This window comes from Bubalus bubalis, chromosome 17 (genome assembly GCF_019923935.1).
Source record: "Bubalus bubalis isolate 160015118507 breed Murrah chromosome 17, NDDB_SH_1, whole genome shotgun sequence".
NCBI lineage: Eukaryota > Metazoa > Chordata > Mammalia > Artiodactyla > Bovidae > Bubalus > Bubalus bubalis.
Genome location: NC_059173.1, coordinates 27,561,921 through 27,580,063, shown reverse-complemented (window position 1 = coordinate 27,580,063; position 18,143 = coordinate 27,561,921). Strand labels below are relative to the sequence as shown.

The 18,143-nt window shown below is 56.4% G+C and overlaps 1 protein-coding gene across 1 annotated transcript; it reads right to left on the bottom strand.

Annotated features, from left to right (window-relative positions):
- Positions 1-12,309: 12,309 nt before the first annotated feature.
- NOC4L (nucleolar complex associated 4 homolog) lies at positions 12,310-18,127 on the bottom strand. Its single transcript, XM_006045539.4, has 15 exons — positions 17,927-18,127; positions 17,465-17,585; positions 16,859-16,965; positions 16,484-16,591; positions 16,179-16,328; positions 15,996-16,095; positions 15,882-15,916; positions 15,495-15,545; positions 15,293-15,404; positions 14,996-15,056; positions 14,493-14,603; positions 14,179-14,339; positions 14,010-14,092; positions 13,610-13,723; positions 12,310-13,506 (listed from the first exon to the last, which is right to left on the bottom strand). The coding sequence occupies exons 1-15, from the start codon at positions 18,125-18,127 to the stop codon at positions 13,387-13,389; spliced, it is 1,635 nt and encodes a 544-aa protein (XP_006045601.2). The 3' UTR covers positions 12,310-13,386.
- Positions 18,128-18,143: the final 16 nt, after the last annotated feature.

Sequence of the window (18,143 nt, the reverse complement as noted above, 5' to 3'; positions counted from 1 at the left end):
GAAGCCGTGGTCTTTCATGCTGAATCTTGGAAGTGACATGCCCTCTCTTCTGAGGTGCTATTGGTGATGGTGGTGCAGCTGTAACCTGCTCCTAGGCTGCACCGGCATGAATGCAGGGATCATTGGAGCCACCGGGGAGGCTGGCCCCTCACCCGGAAAACGGCTGGAGTGTAGACTCAAAGACAGCAATGACCCTGTGGGAGCTGGGGTCAGCAGAGGTGACTGTCATAGACGTTGAACAGCAAGGAACTCACTCAGCCAGCCACGGACCCATGGCTGTGTACCAAAACATCCCTAATCAATGTCTCAGTGGTAAAGAATCCACCCGCCAGTGCAAGAGACTCAGGTTCGATCCCTGGTCCAGGAAGAGCCTACATGCCGCAGAGCGAATAGCCTATGTGCCACAACTGTCGAGCCTGCGCTGTAGAGCCTGGGAGCCACAACTGCTGAAGCCCGTGCACCCTAGAGCCTGTGCTCCACAAGAAGAGGAGCCACCGCAGTGAGAAGCCAGGGCACCACAGCCAGAGATTAGCCCTCTCTTGCCGAAACTAGACAAAGCCTGCACAGCAATGAAGACTCAGCAGAGCCAAATAAAATAAATACATAAATTTTAAAGCTCCACTCAATAAAAAAAATTATTTATATATATATATATATATATGTATAAAATACAGGTGCAGAACAATTGTTTTCTTACACCAGGGGTCCCCAGGCCACCCAGCAAGAGGTGAGTGGTAGGTGGGTGAACAGTGGGCAGGTGAACGGCGGGCACGGGAGTGAAGCGTCTTCTGTATTTACAGCTGCCTAAGCTCCGCCTCCTGTCAGATCGGCAGCCTTAGGAGCACAATAAATGTAATGCACTTGAATCATCCTGAAACCACCCCCAGCCCCAGTCTGGTCCATGGAAAAATTTTTCTTCCATGAAACCAGTCCCAGTGCCAAAATGGTCGGGGACAACTGGCTCACGCCATCGGCTCTGCTGGTCAGGCTCAGACAGGACACAGGAGGGCTGCCTGGGTGTCCTCTGGTCCATAGGACAGGGGCCTCTGCTGGGAAAGGGACTCCATGTCCAGGTGCTAGAACCATCGAGAAGCTCTTACGTTCAGGCACCTGCTCAGGAACCCCTCCATTGTTCCTAGGAGCCTGCAGAACCCCCGGGGGTGGCCTCCTCCACCCCAATCACTATGGCCACCCTGGCAGGCCCAGAGCTCTGCCGACCTGGAGATGAGAGCCATCTCTATGACCTAGCACCTCATCTCTTAACTACTTCTTTCTGTTCTCTGCCTGCAGTTCTCATTCTCTTCTGCAGCTGAACCCAGATGGTGTGGGATCAGCCAGCTGGTCCACACCCTCCTCAGCCATGAGCCACACTGGCTCCACCAGACGGCCGGGTGAGAAACCTCCATTGGGCCGTGGTGACAGTGTTATCAGTGGCCACCGATCATTCCCCCAGTGCCAGACCTGACACCTACCTGCCCAACAGAGGGGCCTGACCCCAGACTTCGGTGATGGCAGAGAGAGCCCTGTGAAGCCCTTTCCAGCTGGGTCTTGGTACACCGTGCTAGGATTTTGGGGTGCCCTGGACATCATGTGGACGGTGCCCAGGTCCATGGCAGGGGGGTGGGCAGAGAAAGGCTGAGAGAAAGGAAGGCAGAGAGAAAAGGAGACAGCGTTTCATCTCCTGGAGCTGGGCTCGCCACCCACCCAGCCCACCTGCCACGTCCTGAACCCAGAAGCCTGTGTACACATCTCCTCACAGGGCACAAGGCACTTTTCAGGGCAGTTCTCTGATGGTCCAGATTGGTTAAGAATCTGCCTCCCAATATAGGGGACTCAGGTTTGATCTCTGGTTGGGGAACTAAGATCCCACATGCAGCTGAGCCCACGTGCCGCAACTAAGACCCAACGTAGCCAAAATAAATAAATAAAATTATTTTTTTTTAAAAGCACTTTACAGACAAGATTAAATTAAGGGTTTTGCAATATGGAGCTTGTCCTGAGTGATTGATGGGCCCAAGGTCATCTCAAGGAAGCAGACCTGAGGATGAAAGCAGAGGTTGGAGTCATGAGCTCTGAGTTGGAGGAAGGAGCTGGGAGCCCAGGAATACAGGCGTCTCTGAAAGCTGGAGAATGCAGGGAGCGATTCTCCCTGGAGCCCCAGAGAGACCAACCGACCCACACCTTTATCTCATCCAGCAAGACTCTGTGGACTTCGGTCCTGCAGACTGCTGCTGCTGCTAAGTCACTTCAGTCATGTCCAACTCTGTGTGACCCCATAGACGGCAACCCACCAGGCTCCCCCGTCCCTGGGATTCTCCAGGCAAGAACACTGGAGTGGGTTGCCATTTCCTTCTCCAATGCATGAAAGTGAAAAGTGAAAGGGAAGTTGCTCAGTCATGTCCGACTCTTCACGACTCCATGGACGGCAGCCTACCAGGCTCCTCCGTCCATGGGATTTTCCAGGCAGGAGTACTGGAGTGGGGTGCCATTGCCTTCTCCGTCCTGCAGACTGTAGGATAATAAATCTGTGTCATCTCAAGCCTTTCATTTCCTATAGCATCCACAGGAAACTCCAACACTGTCTTCCCAGTGATGTGGCCTCGGGCTCCTGTGGATACAAGCCGGCCCAAGGTGGCCCTCACTTGCCTCCAGAGGGTCCCGCCTGGTTCAGAAAGGGGTCCTGCAGGCAGTGCTGAGTGGTCAGCCCGAGGCTGCCTGAGTCCAGGAAGGAGGTTGGTGGTGGGGTCCTACTGATCCCTGCTGAAAAGCCACATGCCTTGGGACAACGGAGCCAAGTTGTCACTATGCTAAGTCGCTTCAGTCATGTCCAACTCTTTACAACCCCATGGACTGTAGCCCACCAGGCTCCTCTGTCCATGGGATTCTCCAGGCAAGAATACTGGAGTGGGTTGCCGTGGCTTCCTCCAGGGGATCTTCACTGGAGGAGTTGTCTCCAGCCCCGCTTCCAAACTGGGACTCAGACTACAAGCCTCTGGGGCCCAAAGCCCAGGGCACGTGGAGACAGACATCAAAGGGCTGGACTGTGCAGCCCTTTCCTGAGGTTTCCTTGATGGGGCCATGGAGACAGACAGACCAGGGACATGCCGGTCTGTCTGGAGGTGGGAGGGGCATGGAGGACAGCTTTGCAGAGGCCCTTCCTGCCCAGGGACCCGGGTCCAAGGCTGCTGCCATCAGAGAATCGCTTACTGCAAAAGCAGCTTCTCCGGGGACTTCCCTGGTGGTCCAGTGGCTAAGACTCGAGCTCCCAATGCAGGGGGCCCGGGTTCAATCCCTGGTCAGGGAACTAGATCCCACATGTGTGGCAACTGAGAGATCTTGCATGCCACAATGAAGATGGGAGATCCCGTGGGTCACAGCCAGGACCCAGCACAGCCAAATAAATAAATAAATAAATGCTTACAAAGCAGCTTCTGTGTCCCTCAAGCAAAGGCAGGAAAGTGGGGGACACAGTGAAGAGTGAGGTTGGGTTGTGGGGAGGCTGGGGGGCTGCCTTCACCTGTCCCAAGAGCAGGTGCCACAGCCTATGCATAAGAAGGCCTGTGCTCAATGTCTCATGGCAGAATCCCCATGGACCCCCAGATGACCTGGAAGCTGGGCCCCTCTGCCCCCTGCCTTTTCCAGGTGGTGCCCACTGCCCTGGGCCAGCAGCCCCTTCCTCCACCGTCAAAGCACCTCCCTCCAGCCTCTGCTAACGTCTCTTTTCCTCAGCATTCTGACTCCGGCCCTCCTCCTCTTAAAAGGACCCTTGTGATCCATGGGGCCCCTGGAACATCCAGACCAGACACCCCCACCTCAACATCCTTAACTGAACCCCACTTGCCCCATGAGGTTCCAGGCTTAGGACGTGGACACACCTGATGTGAAGAGCAAACTCACTGGAAAAGACCTGGATGCTGGGAAAGACTGAGGGCAGGAGGAGAAGGGGGCAACAGAGGATGAGATGGCTGGATGGCATCACTGACTCGATGGACATGAGTTTGAACAAGCTCTGGGAGATGGTGAAGGACAGGGAAGTCTGGAGTGCTGCAGTCCAAGGGGTCACAAAGACTCAGACACGACTGAGTGACTGAACAACAACAGCTCTCTAGGGACACAGCTCTACCCACAGCAGGATGTGATAAATGGATCTAGCCCCTGTTAATGGTGGATGAGGGAGTCTGGTATCTTCCCTTCAAGGAGAATTTGCATCTGAGTAGCCAATCCTGTACCTTGCTGATGCCAACCACAGGCCAGGAGGACAATTTGGAAGACAGGTGGTAGCAGCGTTTTAGTGCCCATCAAGGCACACCTTCGGGGGTGCCCAGCCTGGTCGCCCCCTTGGCCCACGCCAACCAGGACTCTGGTGGCTACCTACCCCGGTTATCCTAAACTGAGGCCAACTTTACTTCTGACCTGAAATTAAAGCCCTGCTTGGTTCTGCTCTTGACTTACGGGCCCAAAGCAGAAGAGCTGTACTTGGCCTCCTGTCCCATCAGGTCCTCCTGCTGAAGTCAGGCCACCTTCCAGCAAGGCCCCGAGCTCCCTGCCACCGGAGCTGTCATCCCCTGGGGACATCAAAACCCAGCCCCACGCCTCCCTCATCTATGGGGCCCCGGGCTCTCTTGCCACCTCTGCAGAGGTGCCCAAGCACCAGCTGAAATTCTAATCAACCTGCAGCCTGAGAACGCTGCAGTCCCTGGACAACCCATGTCAGTCGGACACGACTTAGCAACTGAACAACGACAACAACATCATTTCTTGGGTATTTTTAAAGTGATATTTTAGGCATATGTGTGTATATGTTTTTTTAAAAGTAGATATGAGCATATGCAAGATCTCTTTTTTAAAATAACATTTATTTATAACTACACTGGGTCTTCGATGGTGGGCTTTCTCTAGTGGTGGTACGCGGGCTGCTCATTGCAGTAGCTTCTCAATGCTGAGCACAGGCTCTAGACACGGAGGCTCAGTAGTTGCCCTGTGGCATGTGAGATCTTCCCAGACCAGGGATCGAACCTGTGTCCCCTGCATTGGCAAGCAGGTTCTTATCCACCAGACCACCAGGGAAGTCCCCAACCAAATTTCTTAAGGGGCTAAAGTTGACCAGTCCAGGGATAGGAGACGCTGTCCCAGCCATGCAGCAGGACAGAGAGAGGCCAGGCCCCAGCGTCTGTTTACCCAGAATGACCATCTCTGGCCACCTCCACATAGTACTGATCCCTTGAGGTGGACACTGGTTACCATCGGGTGAGCCCTGGCTGGGTCAGGGTCTCCTCAACACATTTTCACTGTAATGGGCTAAACTGAATCTCCCCAAAATTCACGTCCACTGAAACATCAGAAGATGACCTTGTTTGGCAATAAGGCCTTTGCAGGTGTAGTTAAGATGAGATCATACTGGAGTAGGGAGGGCCTTGGATTCCATATAGGCTGTCCTTATAAGGTTAGACCAGACACACAAGGAGAAGTCATGTGAAGACAGCACCCCTCCCACAGACTGGGCAGGCGGGCAGGTGGCTGCAGTCAAGGACTGTCGGGCACCCCAGAAGAGGCAGGAAGGGCCGTTGCCTAGAACCTCAGAGGGGGTATGGCCTCATGGCCCCTGGATCTTAGACCTTTGGCCCCTAGAGCCACGAGAGAATAAATTCCTGTGGTTTGAAGCCTCAAAGTTTGTGATGCTTGTTATGCAGCCCTTGGACACTAATTCCCCCACATTTCTTCATTTACCCCTCACGAGGAGCTTCCCCGATAGCTCAGTTGGTAAAGAATCTGCCTGCAATGCAGGAGACCTTGGTTTGATTCCTGGGTCAGGAAGATCCACTGGAGAAGGGATAGGCTACCCACTCCAGTATTCTTGGACTTCCCTTGTGGCTCAGCTGGTAAAGAATCCACCTGCAATGCGGGAGACCTGGGTTCGATCCCTGGGTTGGGAAGAGCCCTTGGAGAAGGGAAAGGCTACCCACTCCAGTATTCTGGCCTGGAGAATTCCATGGACTCTACAGTCCATGGAGTCACAAAGAGTGGGACACGACTGAGTGACTTTCGCTTTCATCTCTCATGAGTTCAGTTCTGTTCTTGTCCCCACTTTACAGATGGGGACACTGAGGCCCAGCAAGGCTAGGTCACTTGCCCATGGCTCCCCCCATGCACAGCCCCCCTCCCTGTGCTTGTAAGAGGAAGGACCTTCCCCTCCCACAGCCCAGGGTCAGCAGAGGCTCCACGGTTTGACAACCTTCCAGTTCAGAGGTGAGGTTTATGTCCTTCCCCCTTGAGTCTAGGAGCATAGCCAGTGGCCCCAGAAGATTTCTGGATCTGAGTCTTAAAAAGCCAAGCAGCGTCCACATGCTCTCAGAGCCCCACCTGCCATGTGGAATTCATACTCCTGAGGTCCCTGGAGCTGAGGAACCAGCCCTGGGAGTCTGGCTGCCTCCAAATGACCCAGCCCCACCGTAGACTCCATCATTCTGTTGGGGCCCCAGATACTGTGGAGCTAAGTGAGCTGCCCAGGGGCTTCCGTCTAATTCCTGACCCAAAGGACTTGGGTGTTTGGGCTGTTTCATGCCACTGAGTTTGGGGGCAGTTTGTTACACACTAACAGTAACCAGAGGGGTAGAAGCCCTGCAGGGAAATGCACACACCCTCCCAGGGGCTGTTGGGCTGCACCCTGCTTGGGGAAGCTCACGCAGCTTGTGATACAAAGCATGTGATGGGCTTCAATACCCCAGCCGGGACTGTTGGGGAAGGGGTGCAGCACTGAACGGCTTTGCAGACAGAGAAAGGTCCCACATGGTGGGGACGGGGTACAAAGGAGACCCTTCATCTGGTAAGAAATTTGGATTTCCAGGGTGAAAACTCACCTCTCTGAACTCCACTGCCTGGGGGGTGGGGGCATCAAGGCGGAGGCCCTGCTACTCGGGACCATCCCTCCCCTCTGCCCCCTGCCCTGTGACGGGGTCAGGGGCAGCTTCTGGGCCTGGCAAGGATGCAGAGTGAGGAACACAGAAGGTGTCACAGAGCAGATACTGCCACCTCTTCCTGGCAGAACACCTGGTCACGCATCTAATATTCAATCCACTTCCCAAGAATCTGTTGCGTCCAGTAATACTAGAAATTTGTCACAGCCTCTTGGAAATGCGAACAAATACTCTTCATGGGTCAAAAAAAGAAAGGCGGTGGAGGGACTTCTCTGGCAGCCCAGTGGTTAAGATTCCACTGCAAGGGGCACAGGTTTGATCTCTCGTCAGGGAACTAAGATCCCACATGCTCCAGAGCACAGCCTAAAGAAGAAAAACAGAAGGAGAATCAATACTGCAATGACAGACATTCGATGGAAAGTCAATATATCACAACTCAGGGGACACTGGGGGCAGCCAGACAGAGAGTGCTCTGTGCACACGCTGTGCCTGTACGTGTCCCAGGCAGAGGGGAGGCGAGGGCATGTGGGACTTACAATGTGACGCTGCCATTTTTAATTAAAAGATCCTGAGGAGGAGACAGATGTGCACCGAGCTGGTAACCATGGTCAAGTCTGGGACTGACATCCTGGGGACCATTAATGGACAACTCCTATAAAAAGGGAAAAACATAACTCCCCTGCAGATAGAAATGAGCCTCTGTCAGAGTCTATTTAACCAGTAATTAAGGAAAGGGCTGGAAAGACTTCAAACAGTTCCCGGGGAACCCAAGTGAAGGCCGATCAGGAGAACTGAAGCGAATCCCCCAAAATGATACCAAGCTGGCCCCTCTACCTGCAGAAGGGATACGACCATCCCTCCTACAGACCAAGTTCATTCCGTGGACGAGAACTATGTCCTTGGTCATGTCCACTAACGAAGACCTGGACACAGACATAACCTAGGAAGGTCGCTAGACCAGGGGTGGACAGGCTGCGGCCCGCAGGCTGGATCTGACCCCCTGCTTTTGTAGAGAGCTTTCTATGTTGTTGTTCCGGTGCTCAGTCATGTCCTATTCTTTGCGACCCCATGGACTGCAGCACGCTGGGCTTCCCTGTCCTTCACCATCTCCTGGAGCTTGCTCAAACTCCTGTCCATTAAGTCAGTGATGCCATCCAACCATCTCGTCCTCTGTTATTCCCTTCTCCTCCTGCCTTCAGTCCTTCCCAGCATCAGGATCCTTTCCAGTGAGTCAGCTCTCTGCGTCAGATGGCCAAAGTATTGGGGCTTCAACTTTAACATCAGTCCTTCCAATGAATATTCAGGACTGATCTCCTTTAGGATGGACTGGTTGGATCTCCTTGCAGTCCAAGGGACTCTCAAGAGTCTTCTCCAACACCACAGTTCAAAAGCATCCATTTTTTGGTGCTCAGCCTTCTTTATGGTCCAACTCTCACATCCATACATGACTACTGGAAAAACCATAGTTTTGACTAGATGGACCTTTGTTGGCAAAGTAATGTCTCTGCTTTTTAATACAGTGCCTAGGTTTGTCATAGCTTTTCTTCCAAGGAGCAAGTCTTAATTTCATGGCTGCAGTCATCATCTGCACTGATTTTGGACCCCAAGAAAACAGTTAGATGACATGGATTGAAATGGAAACTGACTTTTGCCCCTGCTTTTGTAGAGAGTTTTCTTGGCACACAGCATTCATGTCCACTGTGTCCTGGTGGCTTTCTGCAGCAGAGGTGAGCTACTACCACCAGCCAACCTCCAGGCCTTTGCAGAAGCTTTGCGGATGGTCCCACTGGGCAGTCCCCAGCCTCCCAAAGACGTCTCCTGGGAGCCTTCTTGATCATTTCAGAGTCTCACAGGTTCTCTGTATGCGACTTTTCCCTTCCCACCTACATCTGCTTCTATAATAACTGAAGTTCAATAATGGGCATGGATGAACTGTGCAGTGAAAAAACATTCTGCCCTGTTGCAGCACATCTGCCTGGACACGCCTTTAAGCCTGAGACAATGTCAGTGGTCCAGGCCTTGTCTGACCTCTGATGGCCCTACACACCAGCTCAGTTACTCCCACTCTCACCCTAGAACACCCCAGACCTCAGGGGAGCTCAACCTGAGGTTCCAGCCACCCCAACTCCTGCCAAGCCGAGCGGAGGCCAGCTGTCCCCCCGAAGCCCTGCCTAGGCTGCAGACTCACGAGCGAAATCGATGTTGTTGTGCCACTAAGTTTTAGGGTGATTTCCCGAGCAGCTAAGGCTCCTGGAACCGCCCGCTTTGTGTATGAGACAACTGAGACCTGGATGGTCCGAGCGACTTTTCTGAGCACAGAGCAGAGCCCGAGCTGGTGGGCGCCAGGCCGTGACCTCACCCTCAGCTGCTAAGATGGGATTGAGGCCCCAGGGCAGGAATGGCTTCTATTAACCGAGGATCCCCCTTGGAGGAGGGTGACTCAGTTCTGAGGGGACCCCCTACCCTGACCCCTGGTCCAACGGGAAACCCTTGATGGAGGGGCAGCTGCATTCCCCCAGCTTGAAGCCCTGACTGACATCTCAGGAGACACGCCTCTGACATCCAATTTTCTGCAGCTAATTTGCTAAATGCCAGTGAAATGCTTGAGCATTCCTTATCTCTGGAGAGCGTTCTCCACGTCTCGTCAGACTTCCTCATTACGTGTGTGACTATGACTTAATTGCCAGCCAGCCTCATTCATCTCCTGGAGGGAGACAGGGAGACAGACAGGGAGAGAGGGAGAGACTGAGAATCAGAAGGAGGGCAGCTCTGGAGACAGGACTGCCCTGCATGCTCGGGATGTACCAGCATACGGGCTGTGTGCCGGGCACACAGTGGGCAGCATCTACCCCCTACCCCGGCCCCAGTGACTGAGCACACTGCCCTCCCTCCAAGCTTTTCTGAAACTCTGGGAAAACTCTGGACTGAAGGCCCTGGAGCCCAACTCTGTGCCGAGGGGCAGTCAGTGGGGGGCCACTCATGGATCCAGGAAGGGGTCCCCTGTGTCCCTAGCTCAGTAAGTTAAGAGGCAGGACCACGGGACCTGCAGGAGACGCTGCGTCCCTGTGTTTCTGCAGCGGGATGCAAATTCTATTCCAAGCTCCAACTCTGAGTGAGGCAGAAATGGGGTCTCTGTTGGCCAGGGTGCCCCTTTTCCCCGATGGTGTCAGGATGGAGGTGTGTGTGCCAGGGTGAGGGCTGGTAGAGAGAAGCAGCGCCTAATCCGGGAGCGGCTCTGGTGACCAGAGCTGAAGAGCCAGCAGGGAGGGAGGTGGCCCTGAGATTGGAGCCACAGGAAGCTGTCACCCTGAGCAGGTTGGGGTGGGGAGCCAAGGTGTGTATGGGAGCCCCAGCTCCCATGGGGCTGCCTGCGAGGAGCCTGGACTCAGGTCACAGGGAAGGACTTGGTGGTCCCTTGACACACGGGGCACTACCTGTCCTGGCTGGCACCCCAAGAGGCACGTCCTCCCCACCATCCTGTCTGGAGGCCACTGGTCCGCTCTTCCCCACCGTTGAGGCTCCTGTCTGCCCTGCTGTCCCCAGCGATCCTGGATGCACCATCCAAGGTCCTCCACCAACCTTCCTTCTCTGGAGGTGTCTCCTGCACTGCTTGGATCACCCGGGGAAGCTTATCAAGGTGGGGTCGGGCGCAGGGGTCTCATCCCACCTAGTGCTTGGTGGGGTAGCAGGTGCAGGGATCCTCTTTCTCAGGGGCCCTCCAATCTTATGCACACTCCCTTCCCTAAGAACATCCCCATCCTGACCCTGACTGCCAAGTCTAGGGTCCTTGAAACTCCCTCATGATGGACAACCCCCTGGGAGGACTCCCCCAGGCACCTGAGGGCTCTGTTCTCATGATCCCAATTTACTGCAGGGAAGTGTAAATTCCCTCTGGAGGGGGAGTGGGCACTGCTCAGTCCAAAGCCCCACTGGGGACTCCGATGGACCCCAGCCCCATGGACAGCGATCCCAGGAGACAGGATGCCCGGGGCCTGGGTCCCTCCTGGAGCCAGACAAAGGCCAGCCCTCGATCTGGACCAGGTTAAATCATCCACCAGATGCCAGACTCCCCAGGGTGGGCAGGCACCTCCTTCCTTCAGACCCCAGCCCAGGTGCCTCTGCCTGAGGCCTGGGACTGACCCAGCTTGTGGCAGCCACCTGACCTTAGGGGGAGAGGATTGCGGGGAGCTGTCCGTGAGAACGGGGTCCTTTGTCCGAAGGACACAGCTCTGGGAGCTGCCTCAGTCCTTGAGGGTTTGCTTGCAAACATAGCTCTCTGTCCCGCCACCCCAGAGATTAGGTGCTTATTTACTGCAGGCACCTGGAGTTCTGTGCAAACTTCTCACGCACAGAGAAATGTTATCTGGTGTAAGAAATAATAACAGGGTGCCATTCCACATGCTCTCAAGATTTCTTGTGACTGTTTGTAAGATGTATAGGTCAACCAAGAAAAAAATGTTAACTGTCTTGTCTTTCTCACGCTCTTCTGTATAAATATAAGATGCCGAATAAAGTTGGGGTCAGACTGCATCCCTTCGTGGAGACGTGTCTGAACCTCTCAACCCCATCTTTGTTGTAGATTTCTCTTGCTTTAGTTTCTTTTCTCAGCCCCGCCGTGCACGTTCTCAGGACCTGATCGACTTTGCCGGCTGGCACCGGCAGAGGATGGCAGAGCCTCTGCCTTGTGGCTTTCCAAGTGGGGGCTTCTGGTTCTCAGATGCCTTCCAACGGGCTTCATCATGAAGCAGGAGGGGTAAAGATATACACCCATGGGGGCAATGAAAAGTTCTGGAACTAGATACAGGCCGTGGTCACACACCCATGAATGCACAAATGCCACAGAGCCATGCATTTTAAAGCGCTTAATTTTATGCTTTGTGGACTTCAACTTTTAAAATTTAGTATACCTCAAATATCAGATGGGGCATACTTATACCAAAAATGTGTTCATTGTATATCTGAAATTTTTAAAAGCCGATTGTAAAAACTCTGACCCAAGCTAGGAAATAACATGTCTATGTGGGGTGGGGGTGGGGGGCGTACTCGACCTCTCCTAGAGGGTGGGCAGCACACAGGATGTAGTCATTCTAGGAGTACAGAAACGGGGAAAGAAAAAAGACCCCAGCAGGATACCCCGCCCTCCCCTCTCCAACCCTGCTCATTTCTCACCACCGCTCACTGCTCACCTACAGCCACTCAGCCAATCGCATGGCCCCTGGGAAGGGCACTCTCAGCCCCTTTCTCCAACAGGAAACAGGAACCTGCCCAAGGTCAACCATCCAAAGTGCAGCTGTCTGGGGGTCAGAGTGGCTGTGGGCGGGCGTCCCCAAGCTGCCAGAGTGAGGAACTGCGGTGAGCACAGGAGGCTGAACCCAGGTAAGACCAAGAAAACATGTTCGCATTTCATAATTTATTTAAAATTTTTACATACTGCTATTTTTCAAGAAAAGCGAGAGGACTCAGGCCCGTCCAGCACTGCCCCCTGGTGTCCCTGATGAGGCCATGGCAGCCTCTGGCTCACTGGACACTCCTGGTGCCAGGCTGTCTGGGACCCTGGAAACCACTCACCACGAACGTGCATGAGGGCCCCCTGCCCCGAGGCAGGGCCTGCGCCCCAGGGACAAGGCGATCTCCAGGGCGGGGAGGAGCATCCCTGGTTCTCTCAGGACAGTGGGGCCGTGCCGTGTGCTGCTCCCAACGGGGTGCTGAGTGCACATTAGGACCCTGGGCCGGCAGTGAGGGTCCCCGGAGACCAAATTGGCTTAACTATTCCCTGCTGTGACTCCCAGGGTGCCTGCTGTGAGCTCACACCCTGCTCCTCTGGATGGGGGTGCAGGTGGAGTTGGGGAGGGGTGTGCCCAGAACATGGTGGGGACAGGAGGCTGCTGGGGGCAGCGAGGGTCTTTTCCTGATGGGCTTGAGAGCCACCGCCCGCCCCCTGCCCCCGCCACTGCTCGTTCAGTCCCTGCCAAATGTAAGCTAGCATCAGTTGTGTGCTTGAATAAACCAGTTTCTTAAAGAAATGGGGTCACTGCTGTAGATGGAGAACCAAGCATCCATGGTAAAACAGGAAACTAAAAAAAAAATAACCACCCTGGAAACACAAGCAGCTGCTGGCCTGCGGCCAAGGCGCCTGCTCTGCTCAGGGAGTGGACGGGCTGGAGGGATGAACCAGCATGCTTCTAACTGCAGCCCTGGGGGCAGGGACTGCTCCTGTACCCCCTCCCCCCATAAACCCCCACCTGTGTCCCCACCAGGCTGCAGAGAATGGAGGGTCCCTGGGTAGCATGTTCCAGCGAGGCCAGCAACACACTGCAGTCGTGAGGGCACGCTGCCAGCACTGATCCCAGCCCCACAGGCTAAGGAAGAGGGGTGGGCTTCCCTAGACCCCGACCCACCAAGCACCAGCCCACCCGAATAGCTCTCCTATGAAACCACTTATGGGGGGTGGTGGGGAGCAGGAGGCACAGGGTCAGCTCAGCGTGAAGTGCTGGGCACAGAGGTCCTCCCGCCGGCCCAGCAGGCCCCGTGCTGGGATGAACTCCAGCGGCACCGACCCAGGCCCCTTCTTCTTCAGGTCCCGCTCAAAGATCTACAAGGAAAGGATGGACAGTTAGTCTGCACTGTGCAGCCATGGCCACCCCATCCTCTCGCCCCCCCACCCTCTCCACTGCAGCCCCGCCCCACACCCTTACCTCGAAGGCGGTGACCTCCAGCAGCGGGGCGATGCTGACCTCGGGCACGGACAGTGCCTGGTTGATGGCGCTGGCGGCCTTGGACACCTCGGGGTGGTAATGCTGCTGGAGGGCCTGGAGGGACATATGGGATTTCACTAGCCCTTCTCGGGCAGCACTGAGCAGTGGACATCCCAGCGCTTCAGCAGCCTGGGGAGGGGGACAGAGTGGAAACTCCAGACAAAGACTCCCTTGGGAAACCAAAGTGATGGGGCAAGATGGGATCCTGGAGGACAAAGGCCAGAGGAAGGAGCTGGGCAGAGACACACAAGCAGAGCTGGGCGGGTGGCCAGGGAAGTGCCCCAGGGAGGGTGGCTCCAGGAAGCTTAGGGTGTGATCTGGGCAGTCAGGGTGCCCTTACCTGCAGCTCCCACAGGGAGCTCTCCAGGGCTCGGCTCTGGGCCGGGTCCTCCTCTGCGGGGTCATAGGGGTCGGCGTCCAGCTCTAGGAACAAGATCCAGGGCTGATCTCCACTCACCCCCACGTATTGGCCTCGCGGCCCAGCCTCCTCCACCTCCAGCTGCACTCACCAGGGCCCCGGGGCCGATGCATGAGAACCCGGCAGGCCGGGTGTCTGCGCAGCAGGTTGCAGATAAAGGGCAGGACCATGAGCAGGGCCTCAGGGGGTGCTGTCAGGGCCAGGCGGGCCAGGCGCTTGGCGAAGGCAGCCACCAGGTAGGCAGGCAGGTGCCTGGGCAGGGGAGTGGGCGTGAGACCCAGCTGCCCCCTGCACCGGCCCCCAGCTCCCCTTCCTACCCCACAGGACTTGGTGGGGCCCAGGTGGCCCCTGTCGCACTGAGCTAGGCCAGGTGTCCCCTAGTCTCACCCCCACCCCTGTACTCACGAGGATGACAGGAAGAGGTCGGCCAAGTGAAAGAAGCGGGCCCGGTACTTCACGTGGAAGACGGACGGATCAAGAAGGCCATACAGCTTCCGGTAGAAGTCAGGGTACTCCCTAGGAGGGTGAGGTAAGTGAGGGGGGCACGTGTGGGGAGAAGCCACAGAGAGAATAGATCAGAACCCCGATCTTGGGGCCTCTCTGGTGGCTCAGTGGTTAAAAAAAAATCCACTTGCCAATGCAGGAGACTTGGGTTCAATCCCTGGTCCAGGAAGATCTTGCATGCTTGAGGCAACTAAGCCCGTGCACCATGACTATTGAGCCTGTGCTCCGCAACAAGAGAAGTCACCGCGACTACAGCGTGCTCGCCTCAACGAGAAAAGTCCACGTGGCAATGGAGGGCCAGCACAGCCAGAAAGAGATAAATTAAGTTTTTAAAAAATGCCAGCTCAGGTCAAGGACCTTTTAGCAGAGCTAAAAGGCCCACAAACCCCTAGGCAGACACTCACAGGTTGTGTTTATGAATCAAGATGAAAAGTCCATTCAAGGCCAGCAGGCTGACGGCTCCACCTGTAGACAGACACAGCTGTGAAGCCCCAACCTAACAGCACCCCAACTCCGGGAATGAGATTCCAGCAAAGCCAGAGGCCATCTGCCAGATGGGAGATAGGAAAAAACCTCCAGCACAAATACTGCTGACCAGCTGGGCTCCTGCTCTCAACCCTGCTAGATGCCAGCATCCAGGAATGCAGAGCACCACCCCATGCCCGGTCCCGCTCTGGGCCCGCCGGGCATCTCCTGCTCACCGATGTCATAGGCGCGGGTGAGGAAGTCGATCATGAGGCTGGGCTGCGCCAGGTGGGGCAGGATGGAGTCGTGCATGATCACCAGCACCTTCTTGCAGACGCGGAGAGGCAGCTGCAGGAAGCAGCAGGTCAGGGTGCCGGCTTCCCCATCCCGAGAGCCCCACACTGGAGCCCTGCCCTGGGTCCCTCCCCTTCTTCCTACCTGGTGCTTGAGGAAGCGGAGCCACATCTGCTGGAAGGCCTTCCTGTGCTCCTGCAGGGAAGCAGCAGGGGTCGAGGCCCCCCATGTTCTCAATCCCACTCCACCCTCCCCCTGCCTCTGATAACAGGACAGGACCTAAGCGATTGCAGCGAGAGAAAACCTCCCTCAGGACCACAGGGTCGGTGTTCATAGCCCACCCTGGCAATAACACTCAGCACCCAAGAGGTCCGGGCAGGCTGCCTCTGACCTCTGGGAACCGTGCCTGTGGGCATCCTCTCCCCCTTGGGGCCTCCTGTGATCCCACTGTCAAGGCTAGGAAGGAGGGGCTGGCCCAGGGTCGGGTGGTTCCCAGGAAGGCCAACCACCCATCTGTCCAGGGAGTCTCACCTTCAGATGAACAACCTTCCACTTGTCTGACAGCTCTGCAAGGAATGCAAGGTGTCACCAGACGTGCGACCCGGCCGAGCCCCTCCTGCCCGCCCTCCCACCCCCAACACTCACCTGTGTGCTTCACATAGAAGCTGGAGAGGGTGCTCTCCTGGCGGGGCAGGCTCACAGAGGACAGCAGCATGAAGGCATTGTTCCAGAAAGTGAGGGGCACCTGCCAGAGGCCAGGCTGAGCACCTAGATGCTGCATGCCCACTGCCTCCTCCCTCCCTGCTCCCAGGGACCTGGGTGGCTCACCTCAGGGCGCCCATCGGTGGCCCGGGCCACAGCGTCGGAAGCGGCCTGCATTGTATGGTAGCGGATGTCGTCATGTTCCAGATACTCCCGGAACTGGGAGAGGAGCAGGGAGCGGTCCTCCTCTGGAGACAGCAAGCCTCCCACCACCAACTGCATGTGGGGAGCAGGGCAGGGCACTGAGCATCTCTCTCACCCCCAGGACAGACAGCCCAGAGGTGGAGCTCACAAAGCAGAGTCTAGAGGAGCTGCAAGAGTCCCCTCAACCCTGCAACCCACAGATGGCCGGGGGAGACCCCGGGACTCACCATGAAGAGCTGGTGGGGGAACAGATAGTTGCCTTCCCACTTGGGCTTCTCCAGCGGGTGCTCACCCTCCAGCTGCACAAACTTCATGAGTGTGCTGAGGGCCAGCTCCTAGGAGGAGGGATGGCAAAGGGACCATGCTGCACATCCACCACACTTACCCCTGCAGACAGGTGCTCAGACCTGAATGCCGGCAAAACCACACTCCGGGCAGAGTCAGGAGACAGAATGAACCCACACCCTCGAAACCAGCCACAGAAAGAGAGAACATCCTTACCTAGCGAGGGGTCTGCAGTCACAGCCCCAGACCCCTGCTGTGCAGAGAAGGTGGGGCAGGGGCCATGCAGGTAAGAAGCAGAGCCAATCACCCCAGCTCACCTTGACCTGAAAGGAGGGGTGAGCCAACAGCTCCCCCAGGCGGTTGCAGCAGCTCTGGTACCGGTGCCGCATCCAAATCTTGTATTTGCGAGTGGCCCCCCGGGACCCTGTAGGAGGGACAGGGTGGTCAGTCCACACCCTGACTGGTGCCAGCCCCAACCTCCCCCTGCCTTCTACTCTGGGCAACCAGGGAATGAGTGGAAATGAGTCACTGTGGCTCCAGACCTGGGGTGGGACCAGCACGTTCCCACAGGCAGGCAGGGTAGGTCCTACTTGGGCTAGGCCCTCTCTCTTCACCCCAAGACCCAGACATCCCAAGGACCAGCCACATAAACCTAAATCTTTGTGGTACTAACAGTCAACGCTCCAGAATGTCAAATCCCACAAGAGGCACAAGACACAGTTACACCCCATCCATCTTTTACTTAAACTCAGCCTCAAAGTCTGTATTACTTTGAACCCCACCCCTTTCCCCAAATATAATCCCCTGATCCCACCCACGTGCATGGCCCGTGATGAAGTTTGGGGTGGGGTTGGGGGGGCTCATTCCATGTCAGCGAAGTCCCTCTCCAACCCTGTCAAGATTAGGCCCTCCTGGACACTCACCTGTCAGGACCATCTCCTCAGAGGGCAGTTGTCCCACAAACAGTTCTCCTCGGGCCAGCAGGGCCCCGAAAAGTCGGCTACATGCGTGCACGGCTTCCTGGATCTCCTCCTGGTCCTCAGACTGTGGGGAGATGCCGGTGTTCGCAGGGTACCCCGTCAGGAACTGTGGCCCCTGCTCCCTTTCCCGACCAGGACCTCAGCCCCCTCCCCCTCTACCCCTGATCCCGGCGTGACTCCCCCATCCCACCTCTGTCAAAGCTCCCCCAGCCCCGCCCCAAGACCCTCCAACCTAGAGCCCTGGGAGGCTGGAGAAAACTTCCAGTATAGCCCGGACTCCACCTCACAATTATCTGCCCCCATCCGAGACCAAGTCCCACTTCGTTCGAGCCCGAGGAGACCCCCATTCTGGTCTCTAACCCGCGGACCCGGCCGCGACCCCCGCCACACCACACGTGCCCCAACCTGCAGAACGGCCAGGATGTCGAACACGGCGTTGGCCTCGCCGCGGCTGGCCAGCACCGCCTCCACTAAGTGGCCCAGCGCCCGCCGCGCGTCCCCGGGGCCGGCGTCCCCCTCCATGCCGCCACCCCACGCGGGACAGACCAGACCCGTCGCTCCGCCGCCTGGCGCGCCACTGACGTCACGCCCCGTCCTCGCCGTCATCGCGGCGCGCCGAGCA